The sequence below is a fragment of the Alligator mississippiensis genome, chromosome 1 (assembly GCF_030867095.1).
Source record: "Alligator mississippiensis isolate rAllMis1 chromosome 1, rAllMis1, whole genome shotgun sequence".
NCBI classification, from domain to species: domain Eukaryota; kingdom Metazoa; phylum Chordata; order Crocodylia; family Alligatoridae; genus Alligator; species Alligator mississippiensis.
Genome location: NC_081824.1, coordinates 299,768,522 through 299,791,813, shown reverse-complemented (window position 1 = coordinate 299,791,813; position 23,292 = coordinate 299,768,522). Strand labels below are relative to the sequence as shown.

General features: G+C 42.5%; 1 protein-coding gene across 1 annotated transcript; it reads right to left on the bottom strand.

Annotated features, from left to right (window-relative positions):
* Positions 1 to 1,010: 1,010 nt before the first annotated feature.
* Positions 1,011 to 17,799, bottom strand: NDUFV3 (NADH:ubiquinone oxidoreductase subunit V3). Its single transcript, XM_019487256.1, has 3 exons — positions 17,775 to 17,799; positions 5,825 to 6,772; positions 1,011 to 1,540 (listed from the first exon to the last, which is right to left on the bottom strand). The coding sequence occupies exons 1-3, from the start codon at positions 17,797 to 17,799 to the stop codon at positions 1,374 to 1,376; spliced, it is 1,140 nt and encodes a 379-aa protein (XP_019342801.1). The 3' UTR covers positions 1,011 to 1,373.
* Positions 17,800 to 23,292: the final 5,493 nt, after the last annotated feature.

Below are 23,292 nucleotides of genomic sequence, written 5' to 3'. Positions count from 1 at the left end.
GCAGGGCACTGCCCCAGTGGGAGTGGGCAGGGCTTGGCCCCATGCAGAGCACAGCAGGGGCAGCCACTGTCTGGGCCAGATGCAATTAATTGATGGGCACCTGCCCATAAGCCAGATGAAAATCGCCCGGTGGGCTGTATCTGGCCGTAATCTGCCCACCCGACCTACAGACTAGGGACAGAAATTACATATACACTGGCATAAGTGATTGGAAACCAGTCTAAACCCATAACAAAAAAGAACTTCAGTACACATAGACAGATGGCAGATCCTAGTCTAAGACAGACCTGGACTGATGTATTATCACACTTAACTGATTTTGGTTAAACTGGTCTAAGAAACTTCATTACCAGATTCCAGCCCTCCACCCCATCTAGTTAGGTCAGTCCCCTGGCATTCCAGGATGCTTTGCAGATCCCTGCTGCCTTCTCTCGCAGAGTGGGTAGGCTAGCCTCTGCCCCCAATCCCTACTTCAGTCAAGCTGGGCCCCTGGTCTGTCATAGAGCTGAGGCAGCAAAGCCTCTGCTTCCTAGCCCAGCAGGTGGAGGCATAGGGCGCAGGTGAGGGGGGAAAAAAAATCAAGCCCCCCTACCCAACTAGGGTCTGCACAGTAGGGGCCAAGCCTGCAAGGCAGGGGCTTTCCCCCTTACTGCCTAGTTCAGCAGCTTTCCCCCTTGATGCCCTGCTTCACCCCTACCCCCCGCCAGCAGGAGGAGGAAAGTCTGTTCTGTTCCCTCTCAACCTAACCTATGGCACTTAAAGTAAAGCATGAAAATTAGAGCACTCCTGTCTCAGGCTTTTTTTGAACCTCTGTACTTAGCCACATTCACATGTTGCTACACAGGAGAGTGTTCTGTACCATACCCCCTTGCCAAACCAACATCTCTGTTCTAACTTCAGGTATACAACATAGGTAAGATCTTTAGCACTGGGAGTCAGTCTTCTTGTGTGATACGCATATCAATGTGGCACAATCAGAATAATAATAATAAAAAAAATCAATACAATGGTGATTTCTGGACAAACAGATGTCCATTATAATAACTGATTTCCTTCAAAACAGAAAACACTAATCAAAAGGTACAATCTAGGTCATATATTGGAGTCAACAATATCTGAAGGTCAGCTGAAATGATCTTCCCTATTAGCAGACAATGTGCACTAGGATCAAGAAAAGCTATTAAAACAAAACCAAAAATCAGGATTATTACCGTGAATGAGTTCAATATTAACCACAAACTAAGCAACTCTAGCAGCCAAAATGACCTTGTCATAAACATAAGCATAAATTACTGCAAGTTAACTGATTTATTTGAATATGGATGTTGCGCTATTCATCAAGAATCCCGGAACATTTGTTTTAATCTTCTCTTTTACTGCCAAGGGGAAATTCTTCCAGAAGATGGCTGAGGCTGTCTGAATTTTGACAGATATACGTCAAAATCCACAAAGGTATACATATGATATTCATGATGCTGGAGGTTCTTGTAGGTTGAATTATCAAATTCCTCTGGAGCAGATGCAGCAGCCGTTTTTATCTCTGTGGAACAAGAACAAAAACTAGTGAACCTACTGATGTTAGAAGAGAGGCAACATTCTTTCTCGCTGAGTCAATGTCCTCTGGAGATTGGAGACTCTTCATTGACTAATTAAAAAAAAAAAAAAAAAAAATCAGCAAGTTCAGCACCAGGATAAAGTTACAAGACATCTGTTAGTACCTTACAATAGACCAAAGCACCACTGAGCCCTAGAAGAAAACAGAATTTATTCATCTGCTCTACTACAGGATTTCAAATGGCTAGTCAACACATAGGAGAGTGGAAAAGTAGCTAAAATGTTTGTGTTTCGAACACTAATAAGTCAATATCGATGGGAAAATACCCAGGCTTCTTGTCTTTTAAAGTATTGCCTCATGTATATTTGACATCAGTTGGCAACACCTCCTAGTCCTCAGCACAGCCAGAAGAAAACTGTGGGACACTTAGCAAGCCACGAGATGCAAGGGAGCATTGCACTTGATATATCATGTCAAATCACAAGACAAAGGCATTAAAACTACTAGATGGCAGAATGCACAAAGCTAAGCTGATCTAATTTAACAAAGCAATAATTAAGGATTTCAAGTTATTTCAATTATGGCTATATTATGCAACAACCAATCAAGAACTTTATATTTTAACCCCTTCCCCCTTTTACTTTATTTTGGTCTATTTTCAGATCACGTCAGCTTTTTTTTTTTTTTTTAAAGAAAATTTTGATCCAGTTTAAAAGCTTTACATTTCTCATATTACGCACATAAGCAGACACTAATTTCTATGCTTTAAAAATTTGTTAGCTTAAAAAGAACTTCTTATAGAACGGTTTCTGTTTGACTTTCTGACTTCACCATACAGGAAAATTATGAACAAAGCAAGAGCAGAAACAAAAGTATTCTTTCCCTTGTAAATCCATTCTTGTATGCATAAAACACAAAAATCAGAAAGATAGGTCAGCGCAATCTAACAGAAAAGCCACATAAATTTGTATGTGATGGTGGTTTGTGTTAGACACTGGCAGAAGCTCGATATATCTTGTTATGGAACAATCTGACAATAAAAATTAAAACTAAACAAACACATAATGAAAATCTATTGCTTTACTTTTATCCTTCTGCAGTTGGCACATAGTAATATTGGATATTCAAAAGCACCCATTGCATTTCATAAACAAACCTTCAGTTAAATTTACGAAACAGCAATTTGGACTAAATGACAGGTAGAATCTAGGGTGGGCACTTGGAAAAAAAATCCAGGGCATCCTTCTCATTTCCTAGCTGGATAAAGCTCACAAGAAAAACCACTACATACATATTTGACCCAGCTGTTGTGGTCTTTGCTGAAAACAGCTCTGTGAATAAGCAAGCACAGGAAAGAATACATTCAAACTGCAAGACAGGGTTCTTCTAAAGCAGAAGACAGATGCTCAGGAAGAAAAGCAGATGGACTCTCACATTTTCCCTGTCCACAATGCACCATACTTGGCTCCTCAAAAGATGACTTTATCCCCAAGATCCTCCCCCGTGCTTCACACTTCAGCTGTGCTCTCAAGCAGAATGATCTCTCCAGAGGATGTTAAGTGAGTCAGAGTACATTTCTGCATTCCTTTGCTGCTCATTTTACTTACCAACAGTTAATGGCACATAAATTCTGTTGGCTCTTTAGCATTCCTACTTCTAAAGAATGAAGCTTCCCTAACATTCACGTTTCTAAGGGCCAAAGGACTGTTTTTATATCTTCAGTTTGTCTTGCAAGTTGGTCAGCTGAGGAGCTTGCAGACACAAGAAGGAATAGAGGTAGGAAAGAAATGTAGGTTACAGAAAAATTGTGAATAAGGACTGCTAGCTATTAGCTATTACTTTTCTTTTTACTGAAAAAGACTGAAACAAAACAAAACAGAAAGTGCCTGTAAACATGATAAAGCAGTCAGATTTTGCTTTCAGTTACACTCTTTTAAATGACTGCTCCACTGACATCAATGAAAGTTAGGAACCTAGAAGTTAGGACCTGTCCTGAAGTTAGGAGCCTCTGCTGCTAAAGCTACACAGGTAGAGCCCCCTTGTGGAGATGTAGCATGTGCCAGCAGGAGCATTTTTGCTGCCCCAAACTCCCGGAGGAACATAAGCTAAGCTAAGCAAACAGAAGCCCTCCGTCAGCCAGGGGGAGTTTGCCAACATGTCAGCAAGGAGTGATTTTTATTTCATGCTCCTCATTGACATAGCTATACTGGCAAAAAGGAAACATAAACCTCATCTTGCTTTAGATTTACACTGTAAAACAGCACAGGTACTGTAGGGGCTGCTGTTTAAAATATATACTGTATTGGTTAAGAAAATGGAGCACACTTCACTTTAAAGCACAGAATAAAGCCCCCCTCTGCCTGTCTGGAAGTTAACTGAGCCTGTTCTTGCAGTTTTCTAGGCATCAACTTTTTTGTGAGAATGGAAAAACTGTAATGCTTGATCCTCAACAATAGCATTGTGATGGAAAGTGGATGAAGCATCAGATGTGGACAGTGACAGGGAAATTATGCAGGCTTTTTTAGGCTCCCTATTCTGAATGCACAGAAAAAAAAAATGACAGTTTTTTTTGTAGACGGTGACTGCACTGGAAGCCAAAGCCATCGCCCCCAAGAATTTTACAAGTCAAAGGCAGGTCAAATCATAGGCTGCCTGTCCCTTTCAAACTACAGTACTCCTTGGCTAAGTACAGACAGTCAAAAAGCCTGAGGCTGAACCGATTCCATCTTCACAGGTTAGTCTATGCTGAGCAGACTGAACTGATAACCAAGTGAACAGATATTCATTTTTGATTCCGGAAATGCAACCACATGCTTCTAGTGGCCAAGGCCAGAAGTCGGGGGGCGCTAGAGGATGGCTTCCTGCTGGGCTGAAGCAGATAGCTTGGGCCAAGGCTAGTCCACCCACCCTGCGATGCAGGGGGTTGCAGGGGAGGTGCAAAGCATCCTGGGATGCTGGGGGACTGTGAGTTAACTTAAATCCAGAGGGGATCTGGGACAAGTTCAATAAATCAATTGAACCTAAATCAGTTAAGTCTGATACTACATCCATCCAGGTTTATCTTAAAATGGTTTTGGCCATTTTGAAAGCAGTTTATATGCACTGAACTTCTATTTGAACCAGTTTCTGATCACTTGTAGAGTTTGTATGTAATTTCTGTCCCTAGCCTTTTTGTTCAGCACTACATCCTGAACAGTGTTAAGTGAGATGTATTTATCATTTAAGCTTATTATAAATAATATCCTGATTTTGCAGTCTTACATTTACGGTTTCTTCTCATTAGTTATTTCTTTAAACTCAAACATACTAGGTTTTGGCTGGCCAGATTTCTGAACCTTGAATACAGGACAGTTATTAACACTTAGACAGGGTCAGAAGAAAGAAACATGCGCTGTAGATGGTGTTGTGCAACTTGGTATGGAGGAATAATTTAATCTACCTGGAGTATGAGGAATGTAGGAACAATCAGATGGCTAGCCTGTTGGTTTGGGCTCATGCAACTTTGTGCACAGAGGATGGAATTATTTAATGAGTCCAGTTATCACCAGTCAGCATAAGCGTGACAGGGACAAGGAGCTGGGAGGTGATCTGGGGAAGATACAGCATACAATACAGACACACATGGATATCCCCTTCTCTCCCCTACTGTCGTCTGCTAAAGATTGGTTTTAAGCCTGAGATCTTGCTGGCCCCAACATCCAGCTCTCTGATCAGTCTACTGGTCTCACACTTAAGTCCTGCGTCTATAACCCCACTGTGCTACCTCAATGTCTGATGCAATCTGCAGCCTGAAAAAAAGAAAAAGAAAGGGGCCATCATCAGAATGAATGTTATGGTAGTACAATTCAGCTCATTAGGAAGGCAGCTACCAACTGCAAGGGCAGGAGAAAGAGGTAAATCCTAAGAGGGGGTAGAGGTCACTGGATGTGCTCAAGACATGGGTCTAACAAAATTATGAAAATAGCCCTCATCACTTTATTTAGAAGATTTAAGGGTGAACAAAAATAAACAAAATGAAATTAAAAATGCTTCCTCCCACTGCAACAACTGGAGGCCACGTTACCAATACTTGTTCTAAAAACCTTTTTAACAGCAAGAATTTTTTATCAAGGCATGACAATCTCCATTACAGATTCAGTGCTACATCAGCATAATACAGAACATAGAGCATCCATATTAAAGGTGACATTGAAGACTTATTTAAAATTATACAACTTCAAGCCCCAACCCCAGAAGAAACAATATAGTTCAAATAATTTAAAGCTGTACCCTGTATAGTGCCATTCATTTCAGTCTGAGTTCCTGCTTCTTGAGTGATTTCTTTCTTTGCTGTACCGTCTACTGCCATTGCTGTAGTTTTCAAAAGTTCCTTGTGTAGTTTAGGAGCAGCTATTTCTTGAGTTTCAGGCTCCTGCATCTTTGTCTTGCTTTCTTCTCCACCTAAGGTCAGCTTTGGCTTTGTATCCTTAGTTACTGGTACATCTTTTAGCTGTGTAGCTACTGCTTGGGCTTCAGTGGTCGATTCCTTCAGGAGGTTTGTGTTCTTAAGACTGACTTCTGTTAACTTTTGGCTTTTTAAATCAAGTATTTTTGAAATTAGCTTCTGTATTTCTATTTCTTTTGATGTTTGTTTTATGGTAGACACTCTTGGTTTTGATTTTATTCTATCATTGGTTGTTGATGTTTGAGTAGACTGTATCTGCTTGGTGTGGGGCAACTCAATTTTTGATAGGAGAGATTCCTTTGTAGGTGCATATTCTTCATCAGTTTTCTGGGACAATCTCTGTTCAACCAATGTTGTTTTCTTCACTTTACCATTTTTAAAGAAGTGGGGATCTAGTCTTGGAAATACCCCTCTGACTTTAGGGGCAACATTTGTATCTTCTTCAGAATCAGAACTAGAATCTGAATCGGAGCTGGATGAAGATGAGCTTTTTTCCTCAACTAAGTTCTTGTTCAGACCTCCAGCTGTTGTGCTAATACCTTTCCCCTCATGTGAAGAAAGAGTTATTCTCTGAGGAAACATTACCAAAGTTTTCCTTGATATGCATTTCCTCATATCTTCATCTGTTAACTTTAAAGCTTCATCAGGGTAAGGACTAGCTATAATCTCACCTTTATTTGCAGGTGGTGGGTGAGAACTAGGAGACAACTTTTTAGGAAACTCAACAGTTGTTTTGGTGGTTAGCAGCTTGGTGCTCTCCTGTGGTGCCATATCTAGGAAATGGCATAAAGAGGAATATTATCATTTCTGACACTCTTGTTAATTTGGTATTCCTAAACACCCAACCTTAAGTTTCTGAACTGATCTGGTATTAAAGAGAACAGACTGAAAATGCTGTGACAGGTGTCCAGGTATTGTGGAACAGATAACTACAATTTATACACTGATTAAAGAGAGAAAAACCAGAGCCCTATTTAGCATCAAATATTCTTTTTCTACTATCATACTGAAACTTATGAGATCTCATTTCTGTTCCTTGCTATGTCTGACTTCCTGCAAGAGCCCTGAAAAGTTGCTCTCTCATTGTGCCTTGGTTTCTCTTCAGTAAAAACAGGATAACCCCCCCATTCCTATCTCAGGGATAAAAGTTCATTAGCAAATGCAAGGTGTTCAGCACCTACAAAGATGAACGTATGTGGATGGAGAAGCCAACAAAAGCGGCACACTCGCTACTGCATGATTATTCTGCTCCACTGCAAGTTATCTTCATAAGCAATAGAAAAAAATAAACTTATGAAGCTTAAATGGGTACAAGCCTCTCATTTGGTCAGGACCCCCTGTATAAAGAGTTCAAATGTGCATGTAACTACCTGCTAAGTTTTTAGCGAGAACTTTGTATCGCACTCAGCTATAAAATGCTGCCCCTCTGATGCTCTGTGAGGCGTCTCTACTTGCTTTTACTTTTCTGCCTTCTGTTTCCTTATTCTGAGATTTCTTTACAGGGAAGTCTCAGTGGATTTCCAGACCCTGCATCTGTATTAAAATAAAAACACCTGCCACCCATTTCTTTCTCTGAGGGAGAGGTAGAGGGAAGTATGGATGCTAAGCTTTTACTGTCCAGACTGGGGAATTGGAAAGACGACAGCAACTTCTAAGCTGCTACTCACTCCAGGAAAACTGTGTGTGGCCTGTTGGAGAAGTAGCAGGGGTCTAAGAGACAGCCATATTTGTGAAAACTGAGAGCACTTCAGGAAGAATTGGGACCTGCAAGCAGCACAGCTACAGCAAAACCCCACTTGCATAAAGAGCTGCTTAATTACCAATTTGACATGTAGTTTAATGCACCTCTGCCATGTAACATAGAAGTCCATTAACTTGGGTCTAATAGTATAATGTAGCTCACAGAGCATTGGATTATTTCAACACACACTTTCCACCAATCATTTTATAATTATAGAGATTTCTTAGGAAACATGAAAAAATAATGATTCTGAACAGAGGTCAACCTTTAGCAACATGGGAGCTAAAACATTAAGGAAGATATAGGTGTGTAAATTTAAAAATCAACTAACAGAAATCAGATAAGACACAACCTTATCAGATTTGAATAAAGTACACAGGAGTTAAGCTACAGAACAAGTGTCCAAGGAGAGCTAAAAGGCAAATCAAATCAAGCTGAAATACTATTAATAATAGGACATCTTAAGAAACTGATGACAGAAGTGATGTTGAAGTCACGTCACTGTAGCATTAATACCAAACATCATTAAAGCCCAGAAAATAGATATAGGTTAAAACAATGAAATATTATATTTTTCAACACATATTAAACTAAAAATAAATCTCTTAAATAGTTAGATTAATGACACTGAACAGCAGGAACTGAACAAAATGGTATATTTGCAAGGGCAGCATGGACCACTAGCAACACTGAGGCACTTCAAGGTTTGTACCATCTGACCTGTGTCCCCCCATTGGATACTACTGAATTCAATAGACTGCACCAAGCCCCTTAAGCAATATGAATTTTAAACAGAACATTCATATCACTAACAGAGACTCTGAATTTGACAGGATAGAAGAACACATTCATGAAAAACTTATGTTCCCCATTCCAGTAGCAAGTGTGATCATTTCACCAAAGCAAAGGAGACTTTCCCAGCCTCTTCAAACTGGAATCTGAAAAGACAGGCTGTACTTAGTACATTTTAACTAACAATAGCAATGTGCTATACTGTTAAAGAACAGTACCATACACTAGAACAGGGGTGGCCAAACTGCGGCTCTGGAGCCACATGCAGCTCTTCAGAAGTTAATACTCTTTGAATCTTTGCACAAGCACATGGTGACCGGCTTCCATTTCCATTTGCACCATGTGCTTGTGCGAAGATTCAAGGAGACACATATTAACTTCTGAAAAGCCACATGTGGCTCCGGAGCCGTAGGCTGCCCACCCCTGCGCTAGAAGAAAGAGAAGAATACTAAAGGGAAGATAGTTTCATAGGTCTTTTCAGGCTCTCTTCAGAGAATTATGTGCGACAGATTCTGGTGTAGTCACCATTGAAATAACTTAGCTACAGTTTCCAGAACACCTTAGATAACAGTTTATTTGATAACTGTTTATATTTGATACCAAAAACAAAGATACCATGCAAAGCTGATAGAAGCTACTAATTTAAAATATCCCAAATCTGTATATCACGCTGTGTACTATCAATCAGGACTAGAAACAGCAGCAGCAAAGACTCTCTCAGTAAGTACCCAAGCTTTTCTTCCACAAACTATTTTAGAAACACAAGGTTAGAAATTAGGGAGAATTTGTTTTCAAGAAATCTTTTCGGGGGGGTTCTTTTTAACATCTCTTTGATACATATGATTATTAAGTCAAGGGGACTATGCAAAGACAAATAAAAGACTTAGCACTTACATTTCAGAACCTGTGCCACTGTAACTGTCCCAGCACACTTTGACACAGCATATGCTGACAGGAAAAGCTCCTCAGCCAGCACAGATACATCACCTTCCTGAACATCTTAAGCTAAGCTGATGAACACCCTCTTCCACTGATATAGCTACATCCACCCTCCTGCCTCCCCCTCCCCCAGGGTTTTGATGACATTGCTGTGATTTTTTTTCACACCACTGGCCAACATAGGTATGCCAGCAAAACTGTAATGCAGATCTAACTTAAGGACACTGACAGACGTGACACTTTGTCGCGTGATCAGCCACTAAAACACTCTACAGCTGTGCCCTGACAGAAGCACATAGCTACACAGCACTTAAAAAAGTGCCCGATCGCACCACAATTTAAACCTAATTACATGAAGGTTCAGATGAAGGCGATCCAAAGTGGAGCACCTTCATTAACTAGTTAGTGCATGCTGGGAGCAGGCCTGGGGTGAAGCAGCCCTGCCTCATCCCCGGTACTGTCTTCAGGATGGGAAGGGGAGGGAAAGGAGGTCCATTCCTTCTTCCCTTCCCATCCTGAGACAGCATTGGAGCTGGGAGAGGGAGTGTGGGGCTAGGGCAAGAGACTGCAGACACACAGCTTCTCTCACTGGATCGGCTCCAAAAGCAGAGCTTGATCCTCCACGATCCTCCAACAGCGAATGTCTGTTGGGTCGGGAGGGTCAGTCTAACTCATGGCAATTTCTGTGTAGTGCCATAAGTTAGACTGGGGAGCTGCACATCTGTCAGAGCCCTAACTCCATGGATTTTAAATTTAAAAGTGGGTCACTAATCATCGGTCTCGCCAATCTGTGCTTACATGACTAATTTTTGGCATGTTTCAAAACCTATACCCAGTCCTACAAATTACTTACTCTGCAAGCTCTTTCAAACAGGAACTGTCTTTCTGTTACATTTGGACAAATCCTACCATGAAGGGGCCATAACTGTACTTCCAAAACACTATCATCTGAAACAGGTGCAAATAACTATGATCTTGCCAAAGGCATCCCTCCATATAATGGGCTACCATACCCAAATAGATCCAGAAATATGACAGTCTAGATCCACATTATGCAGTACGCTCCCCATTTTCAGTACAGATAAACAGTGAATTAACTGGACTCATCCCACTAACAATTTTTATGCATCTCCTACCCTTGGACTATCTGCTCAAACCCAGCCCAAAAACCCAGTGGCTGAGATGCTACAAGTGAGGTCTGAGATGTAGTTGCAGCAATGAAATGGGCAAGAAAGGACAGGAATGTTATCCTGACAGCTTACATTATACCCAATACAAGTCTATTGCTAGCAGTCCTTCATTAACCTGGGCATGCTTCAAAACCCCCTGTTCAGTTAGACACTGGTGGAGAGGCTAATGCAGTTGAGGGTGAAGGATTTAAATTCTATTGGTTTGCTGACTAGTGGGGAAATGAAACATGGTAAACAGTAGTTGTCTCATGGCTTAGGGCAGCTTTATAAACTCCTACAGCACTGGGGTTTTTAGATTATGTTAAAAGTGCCAGGTGTTTAGATGAGCTCTCTGCAGTGTCGAGAGCTGCAGGATCAAAATTTGTTTCTGTGATAGGTTGTGTAAATGGTTACATAATGTGGGAGACAAAAAAAAAACAAACTGCAGCTTGTAATATGAATACTCTACTGAATAAAAAGCTACTCAAATTGTTTTAATACCAAATTAAAAGTGAACTTTCTCCTGGATAGGCACTAATTTTGACATGCATCTCTATGACTGATGCACACAATTATCAAATAAGGACAAATAGATTTCTTACTCTTTGCTGGACCTTTTGCTGAACCTCCTGACTTGGTGCAAAGTGAAACAGATGGGACGAGGCCTTGTTGTCCCCATACTTCCAGCTGCAAAGTCTGCAACATCAAACCAGACAAACTGGTTATCTTTTGATTAGGAAAAGAAAAAGCTGTGTTATCTGCCATTTTTCTTATTTGCAGTTAGCTGATGATTTGTGTACAGTACAAACAGGGATGACAAACAGAAATTCTCTGGATACAACTATTCCACCCTCATCTTTATGGGTGCATGCACACATACAAGCACGTGCACTTGCAGCAGCTCAAATAGAAGCGGTGAAAATTTGAGCCAGGGTGTTTTGCCTCAGCACATGTGCTCAGACATGCACTTTGTTGTGGAGCAAATTGTGCCACTTGGAGCAAAATAACCCTGCCTGGCTCCTCCCAGATCTGCAGCCGTGGGAACTAGAGCCCAGGTCCAGTACCTGTGCTGTCCCCAGCAGTATAAAAAGCTGCCCTGTCCTGGCCCCATCCTTAAAAAAATCTGCCCTGGCAAGCAGCTCAGGGCTACTCACTCTCAGGAGCTTCTGGGGCCTGGTCAATTGGTACCTGGGTATACTACCCCTTGTGCCAGCTGGACTGCTGCAGCAGCATCCCAAATCCATTTTTAAAAACACCCCCAAATCTATGTTTTTCCACAATTAACACAAAAGACCACTCTATACACACACACACACACACACACACACACACACACACACAGAGAGCGAGAGAGAGCGCGCCATCAGTTGGACAATGCTTTATTGGTATATTTACAATGTTAAAGAAATGTGGAAGCCTACCAGTGTCTCTATCATCATGATAAATTCTAAATACCTATGTGTTGATGTGTACTTTTGGTTTTCTTCGCACATGATGGGTGTGTGATAGGGTGATGTGGTGTTTGCTGGAAGGAAGTGGGAAGGGGGGTGGAGGAAGGCGGGTGTGTGTGTGTGTGGAGGGATGTGGGTTGGTGTGTGGGTAGGTATGGGGCAATTGCTGGGGGGGGACAGTGGGTGTGGGGACCTTGTGGGGGGGCTGCTCAGGAGGGGTGGGTCCCCTGGCCCCCACAGGATGCAGCTCCCCGCCCCACCACAGGGCCCCAGCTCCCCCCTGGAAGGCCACAGCCCCTATATCCCACAGGGTCCCAGTCCCCCCATCCAGGGTCCCAGCTTCCCCTGGAGGGCCACAGCGCCCCCCTGCCCAGGGTCCCAGGCACCCTGGAGGGCCACAGCCCTGCCCAGAGCCCATAACTTACCTTTAGCAGCAGCAGCAGGAGTGGAGTGCTCTGAGCCATGGCAGCAGGACCTGGCCCAGCACGCGGTTTCTGCATGCTGCGCCGGGTCCTGCCACCAAGGGCCCGGCCTGGCTGGGCAGGAAGGCCCTAGGGCCAGCAGGTCCCAGCTGGATGCGGTGCACAGACCCTGCACCGGGTCCTGCCTCTGCCCCACTGTGCCTGTGGGGGGGGGGGGGGGGGAGTGGTACCTGGGTCAGCCTCGTGTGGCTCGCTAGTCCGGCTTTGCACCGGAGCAGGTCACACGGCTCCGGGAGGCATGGGTCTGTGCGCCGCATGGGGCTGGGCCAGGTCCATACCCCCCACAGCCCCCGGGGACACCCCCCCTCTGCCACTCCTGAACCCCCCCGCCACATCCCGCTGCCACCCCACCCATGAACCAGACATGCCCTGCCCCCCCAACACACGCACTTACCTTGGACAGTGCTAGGGGCCGGAGTCAGCAGGAGAACAATGAGATGCTCTGGCCAACACCAGAGTGTCTCTTTTGGAAGACTGACTCCCTGGCATGGTCTGGGACAGTGCCTTGCTCCGCTCTTCTGCGGAGAGGTTTTTTCAGACCCCTGTCTAATTTTCTCCCCACGCTGCAAACTTGCAGCACAGGGAAACTTTTTTCATTCCCGCATGTGCCTCTTGTCCCGCCTGAAAGGGGTTTGAGACAGGGCAAGAGGCACGTGTGTGCTTGTCTGGACACGCCCTATGAGATCTCATTGGGACTCCTCTGAGAGATTATAATTTCACAGAAAATTAGAGATTGTAACTCCCTGCCCTTTAGGGCCTTGTTACATACTAATTTTAGGTGCCTCCTGGAACTCTTAACCCCTGGACTGTCCACACATGACCACCTAACGCTAGTTTTAATCACATGTTAGACATCTTAAAGTTACACTGCTCCAGGGCAGGTTTATCCCTGATCCATGTTGCCTAGTTTGCATTCCATTAATGTGTGGCTACTCCCCATACATAAGCTGTCCAAGTTTCAGTCTTCCAGCATCCCAGGATGCAGTGTCCCCTTCTCCCACCCTCCTGTTCTGTATGGAAAAAACTTTTCATCTCCTTAACTCTACTGCCCAGGGTTCTGGCACCAAGCCAATTCCCCCTCCCATTCCTTGGGGTGTGACCTTCCCACCACCAGGGGTGCAACCCCATGCAAACAGCCTGCAGAGCACATGACAGCTAGCCAGGTCACAGGGCATGGCCTGATTCTGAGGTGGGAGAGGAACAGGTAGGGGGCTGGATCAGGTCCACATGAGCTGGGACTTCCTTTACCATGGCAGGGGCAGCAACTCCCACAAAAGCACCTTCCTTCTCTCACTGCCCCCACCTCCTAGTCACCCCAGTAAGCACAACCCACAATCCCAAATTATTAAAATATGAGACTCTTCTTTAAATTTACTGCCTCTTTATTTCATTTTAAATTCTTTTTTTCCTTACTTCTTTTTATTTTATTCTTCAGTGGCTGACCTCCCCCCACCATTTCCTTTTCAACTGCCATTTCATTACCTACCTCCATCCCATTAATTCTCTGCCTCCCAGCTTCATGTTCCTCCTTCCTTCCCCTCAATCCATCTCTCACACCCCTGCTTAGAGCAGGGATAGAAGCCTGTTCTGGCTCACCAGCCCTCTAGTGACAACTCACAGCTGTGCAGGTGGGGGTCCGTCAGAGAAGGTTTTTAGCTTTAAGGAGCAACTGCTCCAAACCTGAACCACCGTTAGCTGATCAATATTTGAGCAGCTCAAAATCCAAGGTGTAACAAGGCCCTTAATCAACTAGAAACACTTTGTTACTTTCTATATATGCCATTTATACCAGTATCTGCAGTTAGAATTAATTTAAATAAATTTAGTCATAAGTATGGAAGAAAACAAAAAAGGGGGTAGCATGTCAGATATACATACCACATCTTACAGAACTGATTTATATAGCAGACACATTTTTATATTCATATACCCAAAAGCTATATTCTATATTAAAGTGTTGAAAGAATATTAGGTTACAAAGACAAACCTGTCAACACTGGGAAATGCCAAGTTTACACATCTAACCGTGCAACTTTATGTTGGCTATCTACTACATCCAACCTGCACAACGAATGAGGAAGCAGCCATAGAAAGAAAGTTGTATGTGAACATTTCATTAAAGATCATAATGCATATGCATAAGGAAAATGAACTAGGGATTCATGAACAACTATGACTCAGGCATTCCTTAACTTTAGTTTGCAAAGTCAAACAGGCAAAATAACATTATGTAAAAAATCTTAAAATGGGGTTTCCTTGAGGTTTTTTTCCTCCAAAAGAACAAAAATTAAAAAAAAAAAAAAAGTTTTCTTAGGTGCTTTCCTATAAGGGAGTATTTAAACCACAGTTCTTTAGCAAGGACTTCTACCATTTGAACTACAGGATGAATGAGATTAGGTGGCAGCAGAATGCCATTATCCTCCAATGGCAGAATGTGACTCTGGTGCTATATGCTGGATTCAGCCTGGCGCTCTTATCCACTCTCTAGCAGTAGGTGATGGACTACTAGAGGCATCACATGTAGCAGGAGGGGTGAGATGGAGGGAAGCGTTAAGATGAAACAGGAAAGTCACATTGGGTTAGGAAGACAGACACAGGAAAGCAGCCTAACTCCTCTCTCCTCCGTACTACCCTTGAAGTTAATAAATTTCTCAGCTCATGTGATACTCTCAGACTGTGGTGGCAATGAGTCCCTAGAGTTGCATAGGAGGGACTGAGTGAGAAAGGTAGCCAAGCTGACCTCTTCCCCTGCACCCCTTGCTCTTGTTAGAGCTGCTCTGGCCTGTCCAGCATGGTATCTGCCATCTCCACAGACCAGGGGCTGGGAGAACGTTTAGTGGCTTTGTGCTTGAGATGAGAAATGGTAATTTTTAATACTTTACAGTTGTTATAACAGAACGTGTTAAAGGACTCTCTATAATGCATGGGCTACAAAATCTAAATTGCTACTCATCTGACACAGAGTCCCCATTACATCATCCTTCAGCTCATCCATACATTAGCTAAATGCACCAATACAATGCTATTTACTTTTTCATATTAAAGCCAGATTCAGCCTTCCTTTATCTCCACTATGCACTGGTGTTGATAGGAAGCAACATTGTCGTTTATCCTCTAGACCATATCCAGCCCATGGAGTCACTTCCTCTGGCCTACTGAGCTACCACTGGCTACTGGGAACTGGGAGCATCCTGTATCAGATCCAGTCTGCAAGGAGTCCCATGGTCCAAATCCAACCCAGAGTGAGTTTGACATCCCTGCTCTACAGACCCTTCCACAAGGACTTCTACTGTAGAAGCAACATCTGCCTGATGGCAAATGGAATGGGAAGTGAAGGACAGAATTTTTTCTATTTTTCTTATATTGAACAAAGAGTCCATTGCACCTCCCTTATTCCTCTTCCTGACTAATATTGGAGGCCCATATTTACTATTAATAACCACTGACCATGTCTCCACTGCCTAGTCATCTGCTCTACCCGAACTGACAAACTGCACCGATCAATAAGCTAGATGACTTTTGATAGACTAGGATTTGTAAGATTTTTTGTTATACAATTATATCAAAAGCTTCTCAAGTTGCAGTTATGAAATCTTCAATATTTAGCATGAATATACTTATTAAGGATATGTCTACAACCCAGACACTGCAGTGAGTGTAACACAGTGTGGAAATGTCTAATGTCACTTTGCTACTGTTACCAGTCTAGCTGTCGCCCACTGGAGTTCAGCACAGGCTGGTTTATCCTGCTTCTTAGATAAACTGTTGGGTAAAGCTGCTGTAACACATATGCTCATTTTATCTAGTCTAGACAAAGCTGAACAGCTTGTGACTGATAAGTTTCAGGGCCTTTTTTGCAGTTGGTTTGCCATTTCTACCAAAGGTTACTGTAATGCAGTTTAGTGCAGTGATGGACCTAATCTCTAGTCCAGTTCTGGGCAGTAGCCACTATTACAAAAAGAAGCCAATTTAACATAATCAAATGTAAATGTGGTAGTGCAAGGATGCTCAACCCCCAACCCAAAGGCTAGATCCGGCCCACAGAGCCAAGCCATCTGGCCTGTAGAAGTCTCCACAGGTGCAAAAATTTGGTGGTGGGGTAGCAGTGATAGCAACTGCCATTCCCCTGCCACCAAATTTCTGCACTTGTAGGGAGCCCTACAGGCCAGACTAACAAACTAGATTGACACACAGAGGTGACCCATGTCCCATCCAGGTACACAAGGGCCGGTAGGAGCCAGCACAGGGCCCAAATTAGGTGGCATGGGGCTGAGGGCGGCAGCATGGAGTCCCGATTCAGCAGCATGGAGTCCTGAATCAGCTGTCAGCTTGAGGCCTGATCTGACCCACACCACTCATCTGGCCTGTGGCACCAAAAAGTTAAGCACCATTGTTGCACAAATTGGAGGGGGGTGGGGGATTAGAATAATAGAAAAATATGGCCGGGAGGGACATCAGGAGGTCACCTAGTCCAACCCCCCCTGCTCAAAAGCAGAATCATCCCAGCCTACACCATCCAAATCAACCAGTGTTTGTTAACCTAAACTTAACACTGAATGTTAAGTTAACCTCTCTAGGTAATCTGTTCCAAGACTAAATTATGCTCACAGTTAAAAAACCTGTCCTTATAGCTAATGTAAACTGCTCTTGTTGAAGACTTATTTTTTGTCCTGTAGACAGACAGCAACCGGTCGCCACCCTCTTTATAACAACTTTCCTTTGTATAACAAACCCTTTTATATTTTATATCTGAAGGCTGTTATTAAATCGCTCAACCCCATCCTCTCAGCCAAACTTTAAAAAAATCAGTTGTTCCTTATATGCCATATTCTCTAAACCTCAAATAATCTGCTCTCCATTAGCCTTTTCCCATGGTGTCTACGTCTTGCTAGGAATGTAGTACACAACACTGGACACCCTACTCAAAGGTGCAGCCTGGCCACGGTACAAGAATGACTTCCTGTACACCTCGTGTATGACCCTCCTGTTAACACTGTCCAAGCCTCTACGGGCTTTTCTAACACACCAGCACACTGCTGACTCGTACTCAGTTTATGGTCCGCTGTAACTGCCTAAATTAATCTTCCCCTAACACCCACGGGCAGATCTAGGTTTTTGAAAAGGGCGTGGACATGATGAGATGCATCAACACATATAACACAACATATAATCCCCCACCCACATCACGTCCTCACAGTTACCTTGAACGCCGCGGCCCGGACGCATCCGCGCAGAAAGGAGGCCTCCATGTTTTCGTGCGGCAGCAACACCAGCCCCCCTTGGGGCGGAAACAACGCCCCGGCCGCAAGGGTTCCGCCCGCTCCTACGGGCCTCGGCGCATGCGCAGAAGGGCTCCTCCCCCGCCCTGGAACCAGGTCGTACTCTTGACGCTGAGGAGTGAATGTGGTTGTGAGGCGGGGTGCCACAGCTTGCCTTGGAGAGCGGCTGTGGCAAAAAGCATCACCCTAAGGCCCCTGCTACACCTTCCATATATTACACAGTTCCTTGGGGAGTCGCACAATAAATTTAGGCCATGCCTGCAAAGTCAGGCTGGCCCCAAGGGCAAAGTAACCTATCATACGACTAACTGGTGCATGGTACAGTGAGTGCAGACCTGCCACAGGTTCAAAGTACTTATCACGCAATTAACTGGTGCATCGTGCAGTAAGTGCCCCACATGCAAAGTGCTTCCCACACGGTAACAAATTGTGTCTCCAGTTATAAAATGAGCCAACCAGCTCTAAAGTTAGTGCTCGGAAATGTGTAACAATTCCTAATCTGGTTTCTGCCCAGCTCTCTTTGAATGTGGAGCAGGGCCCCAAGAGATCCTTGCCTCTGGCATAACTGAAAAGCAGTTGGGTTAAAAAAGGGCTGGGAGGGATCAGTTTGTAGGCAGAAACATGAAGAATGGTCCCCCAGGGCTTCCTGAAGCCTAGTAGAACAGCAACACCCACAGAACTATATTTTCACAGCACAGTTGAAACCAATGAGTCATGGCAGTGCAGGATGAGCAAATAAAACCCATTAGCCCACAGGTTGCAAATGGGAAAATTGCACTACTGAGGCCTTACAAGACCTTAATTAGTTTCTCAAAGCACTCAACACTAGCAGACCCCTGATCTTGAAGACTGGAATTGCTGCCTAAATAGGTTATCCCAGGACATATAAACAATGTCTTTCTGAGCTAGGAGTAGTTCTCAGGATTCCTGACTTCGCATCCTGCCTTCATACCACTAGCCCCACTTTTTAATTTATCCATAAAGAGTTAAGTAGGCTGCTTGTTGCAGTGACTTTCTAAATATACTTTAAAAATTTATGTCACAGAAGCCTAGGAATCGGAGCATAGTAAATTCAGCTCGAAGACCTTCGAATTATAGTATATTTCATAATCAGAAAAATAGGGTGAGACGGGACTTCAGGCCACATCTAACCCAACCCCCTGATCATGGCAGGTTCATCCTTGTCTAACTCATCCCAGGCAAGTTTTTAACTAGCCAGCTCTTAAACACTTTTACTGATAGAACACATAACTGTCAAATTCATTGTGCACTTTAAAATAAAATACCTTTAATAAAGCTTTGCCCTGTGAACATTATTATGCAACCCCATACTAGAATAGACTTGAAAAAATATGGTTCTCAAGCCCTGATTCGACAAACACCTGTACATGTGACCAACTCTGTACACATATGTAGTACCATTAACTTCAATCAAATTACTTATCTGCATGAAACTAAAGTGCTTGGAAGACTTGATTGACCTTTAAAGGAACTGGCAATTTGAATATTTGATTAATTTTAAGAAGTGCAATGTTTATATATGTAGGAGATAGGAAAGCATGGCATCTTAGACTCTAACTGATTCAGAAAGTAACAGTCTATTAAAAATACATAATCCAATCTTTATAAAATAAATTATAGAGAGTTGATTACTCCTTTTTCATGCTTATTAGAAGGATAATTTGGGTGGGCCTAAGAGCTATAATACTAGATGTCCTCTAGTCCCATTATTCTAACCGTTGCCTCTTCTCTTGGTGCAAAGACACTGTACGTTTTGGGTATCCTGAGAGGGGTACTGGGAAGGGCATATCATTAACAAAACAGTGAAAGTGAGTATACATCATATCTTATCAAATATACAACATGAAAGTTCTGTTATCCTCCCTCTAAACTTTAATTTACAGTCATTTTAAGATTTACGTTTAATAGAGAGTAAACATTTTAATGGATTATGTTCTTAAAATTAGCACTGCTCCTTTATCTTTTATCTATTATAGCAATTACACTCATACATCATTTTGCAATATATTTCAAATTACTCCACAGTCTCCTCAAATTTTGAGAACAGAATGTTCAAAATGTAATGCTGGAACACAATAAAACTGTCATACTAAGCATAGGGTGTAACTTAGTTAAAACTAAAGAACAGGATCAGCTGCTCTGGCTGCTAGCCAAAAATGATAATGATATAAAAAATAATATAGCTATGTGAGCTGCTAGTATTAAACTGGTTATGTCCAAAAAGAACATCACACAACATTTTAAAATGTGTGTCCACATCCTTTTCATGTTGCCATAAAGATGTCAAAATTATATTCAGTTTTTGCAGGTGGAAATCTTTTTCTTTTCAGAGCTCTGCAGAAAAAAAAACTTTCAGTGAAAAAGCTGCTTAAAAAATTAATTCCAGGCTTCTGATCTCCTCTCCCTAATAAAAATGACCAACTTTTTACCAGGGACTGCAAAAAGGGGTAACCCCAGTTTTCAGTTTTTATTGTCATGTTTATGCATATAATAAATACACTTTAGCGCTCAAGAGAGAGAATTCAAATGAATGACAATTTACAAAAAAATGACTTTAAGGACTTTGACCTTACCCAAGAAATATGTAAGTTACCGAGGAAATATGTAGGAAATATCTATCAGGAAATAGATAGGTGAATTTACTGTTTAGCAACATAGTACGCTATTCTGCTTTGCCACTTTCTCTCTTTTTTGTGCAACATTCTCATTGGATACAAAACCGTTCTTTTGTAAGCTTGATGCCTTTTAATGACTTATCAGACAACAAAGAAACATAGGGAGGAAGCTTCAGTCAAGGGCTTTACATTTTTTAAATTAAAGAATGGCATACTACTTCTAGTAGGATTGGAGTGTAGGGTTGGATGGCCCAGGAACTATGTGAGAAACGAAGGGGTTCTGTGGTGCAATTTATCAGACCAACTGTATAATTGGAAGAGATGTTGGACAAACTTTTAGGAACAAACTGCCATTCTTCAGTTCCAGTAAAAGATATCACAAAAAACTCCTGGCTCATACATTTCCTGGACCATCATGGCTACAACAATTCAACTCTACTACAAGATGAAGGATACTGAAATCTGCTGCTGACAAAGGAAAATCCACAGTCTAAAACTAAGGAAAGGCTCTTGGTTCCTAAAAAATATGTCCAACATCTCTCCCAACTACAGTTAGTACAATAAAAGAGATCACAAAAAACACTTACTTCGCATATTGTTTCTTGGCAACAGTGACAGGAACTTAATTTGTTTTATATGTCTTTGGGCCAATTTTAATCAGAGCAAACTCTCAAAAAGTCAGTAAACTGTAAAAAAATCATTGCACTCATGGATGGTTTTGTACATTTTTTCAGACCTTAAATGAAAGAGATCTCACTAAATGGCAACTGAATTCTAATATTGTACCATAGACTGAAAAAAGGAAGATGTGTCACAAGCTATGGGCACAAGCTGCAGGTTTCTGCAGGCACTTGGCCTTCTTGGTTTATTGTTCTTTAAACCAGAGGTCAGCAACAATTAACCATAGCTGTCCCTTGTTTATGACTGAGCTACTGCTGCAGCCCTAGTTGCTCTGTGCTGAGGGCTGCTCTTTCTTCTGCTTACTCTAGCCACTTAGTGTCATATTTCTTTGGCAGAGGTGATAGGTAAATTTGGTGGCACCGGTAAGCACAGACTGTAGTAACAGGATGACAGAGCAAAGAGGGCTGGGGTGGCCATCTGCTGGATGCTGTAGAAAGAACTAGTGGCACCTAACAGCTAAACGTATGACACAGCATGGAGAAAGTATCCTTGCTACTGCTGTTCTCCTCCCCGTCCACCATGTGAAGGATTCAATCTGTGGGCCAGATATGGGCCCTTGTGGGCTATAGGTTGCCAACCCCTCCTTTAAACCTTGCATAATAGATTATCAATCATGGATTCAGTTAAACAGAACGCAGTCATACATGTTCCGAGTCCGGATTTTTATTTTTTTTTTTGCCTTGGGATTTGAACCTTGCTCTTGCTTGACCTTCCCCTTGTCACTAGGTGAGGGTGGGGACAGGTGGGGAACACCTTCCCATGAATTCCTGCCCTGTCCACTCTGTTAAAATTTCATCCAGGAAGAGTTTTCTTCCTTGACTATACCTTTTCATAGTTTCATAGTTGGTAGGGTCAGAAGGGCCCTAAGCAGATCATCTAGTCTGACCCCCTGCCATAGGCAGAAAAGAATGCTGGGGTCAAATGACCCCAGCTAGGTGGCTGTCTAGCCTCCTTTTGAAGACCCCCAGGGTAGGGGCAAGCACCACTTCCCTTGGAAGTTGGTTCCAGCTCCTAGCCGACCTAACAGTGAAGTGGTGCCTCCTGATATCTAGCCTGAATCTAATCTCAGTCAATTATCAATTGCCATATATCATTTCAGCATCTGTGCTATATTTATTGTCCAATATAACCAAATATAACCAAAGATTTCCTGTTTAAAACTATAGTTTCAATAGACATTTATAAAACTTTAAATTTATATTTTTTCCAAGCTGTTTTGCACACTACTCCGGATAACTGTTTAAAACAGATTTATATAATAATTATGATTTATTATTTTTCCCCCTACAAACCTGATTTAGAATAAAATTGTATCATTTGAAGAATTTTACAAACAAGTGAAGGAAGAATCAGATCTTTAAAGCATTGAGTAATACAGAGCGAGTAAAAATGACTGTTTAATATTATGGGGTTACAATTATGACCATCCGTCATATGCAATATCTACAAATTAAGGTTTACTGTTCCCAGCATCAGTGCTGCAACTAAACATATGAGACAGTAAGTGTGTATTGAGTTGGAAAAGAAAGAAGAGATTTAATTATTTTGAAGTGTTCACCCTTTGTAACTGTATACCAGCTAGTCTCAACTTCTCTAGATTTGAGGCACGGAAAGTGACAGCTCTTACTTTTCCCTTCTTTTTTGACTACAGAAAAATACTAGAGCAATTCTTCTCAGAAAGACCCCAACAGGGCCAAATGGTTTTAACGCTCTGGATTCCTATTTTAAAACTCTTGCGTTTATCTTGCAAATCATGTTTGCAGAGCTAACATGGTGCTAACATGGTGTGGCAACCCAAGCACCCACCAAGGGTGGAGATTGCACAACCTTTCTGGGTAGCCTGTTCCAGTATTTTACTACCTTCTTTGTTAGACAGTTTTTCCTAATATCTAACTTAAACCTCCCTTGCTGCAACTTGAGACCATTGCTCCTTGTCCTGTGATCTGCCACCACTGAGAACAGTTTAGCGCCATCCTCTTTTAAACCCCACTTCAGGTAGATGAAGGCTATTAAATCCCCCCTCAGTCCTCTCTTCTGCAGACTAAATAAGCCCAGTTCCCTCAGCCTCTCTTCAGAAGTCATGTGCCCAGTCCGCTCACCATTTTCCTTGCCCTCCACTAGAC

Bases quoted from the DNA above. Each gene is read 5' to 3' on its own strand.
- NDUFV3 (XM_019487256.1), bottom strand. From the start codon at position 17,799: ATGCGTCCGGGCCGCGGCGTTCAAG. The intron at 6,773-17,774 runs GTAACTGTGAGG...GCCATTTCCTAG, and splicing joins TCCGGGCCGCGGCGTTCAAG to ATATGGCACCACAGGAGAGC. The intron at 1,541-5,824 runs GTACAGCTTTAA...CTTGTTCCACAG, and splicing joins AATGAATGGCACTATACAGG to AGATAAAAACGGCTGCTGCA.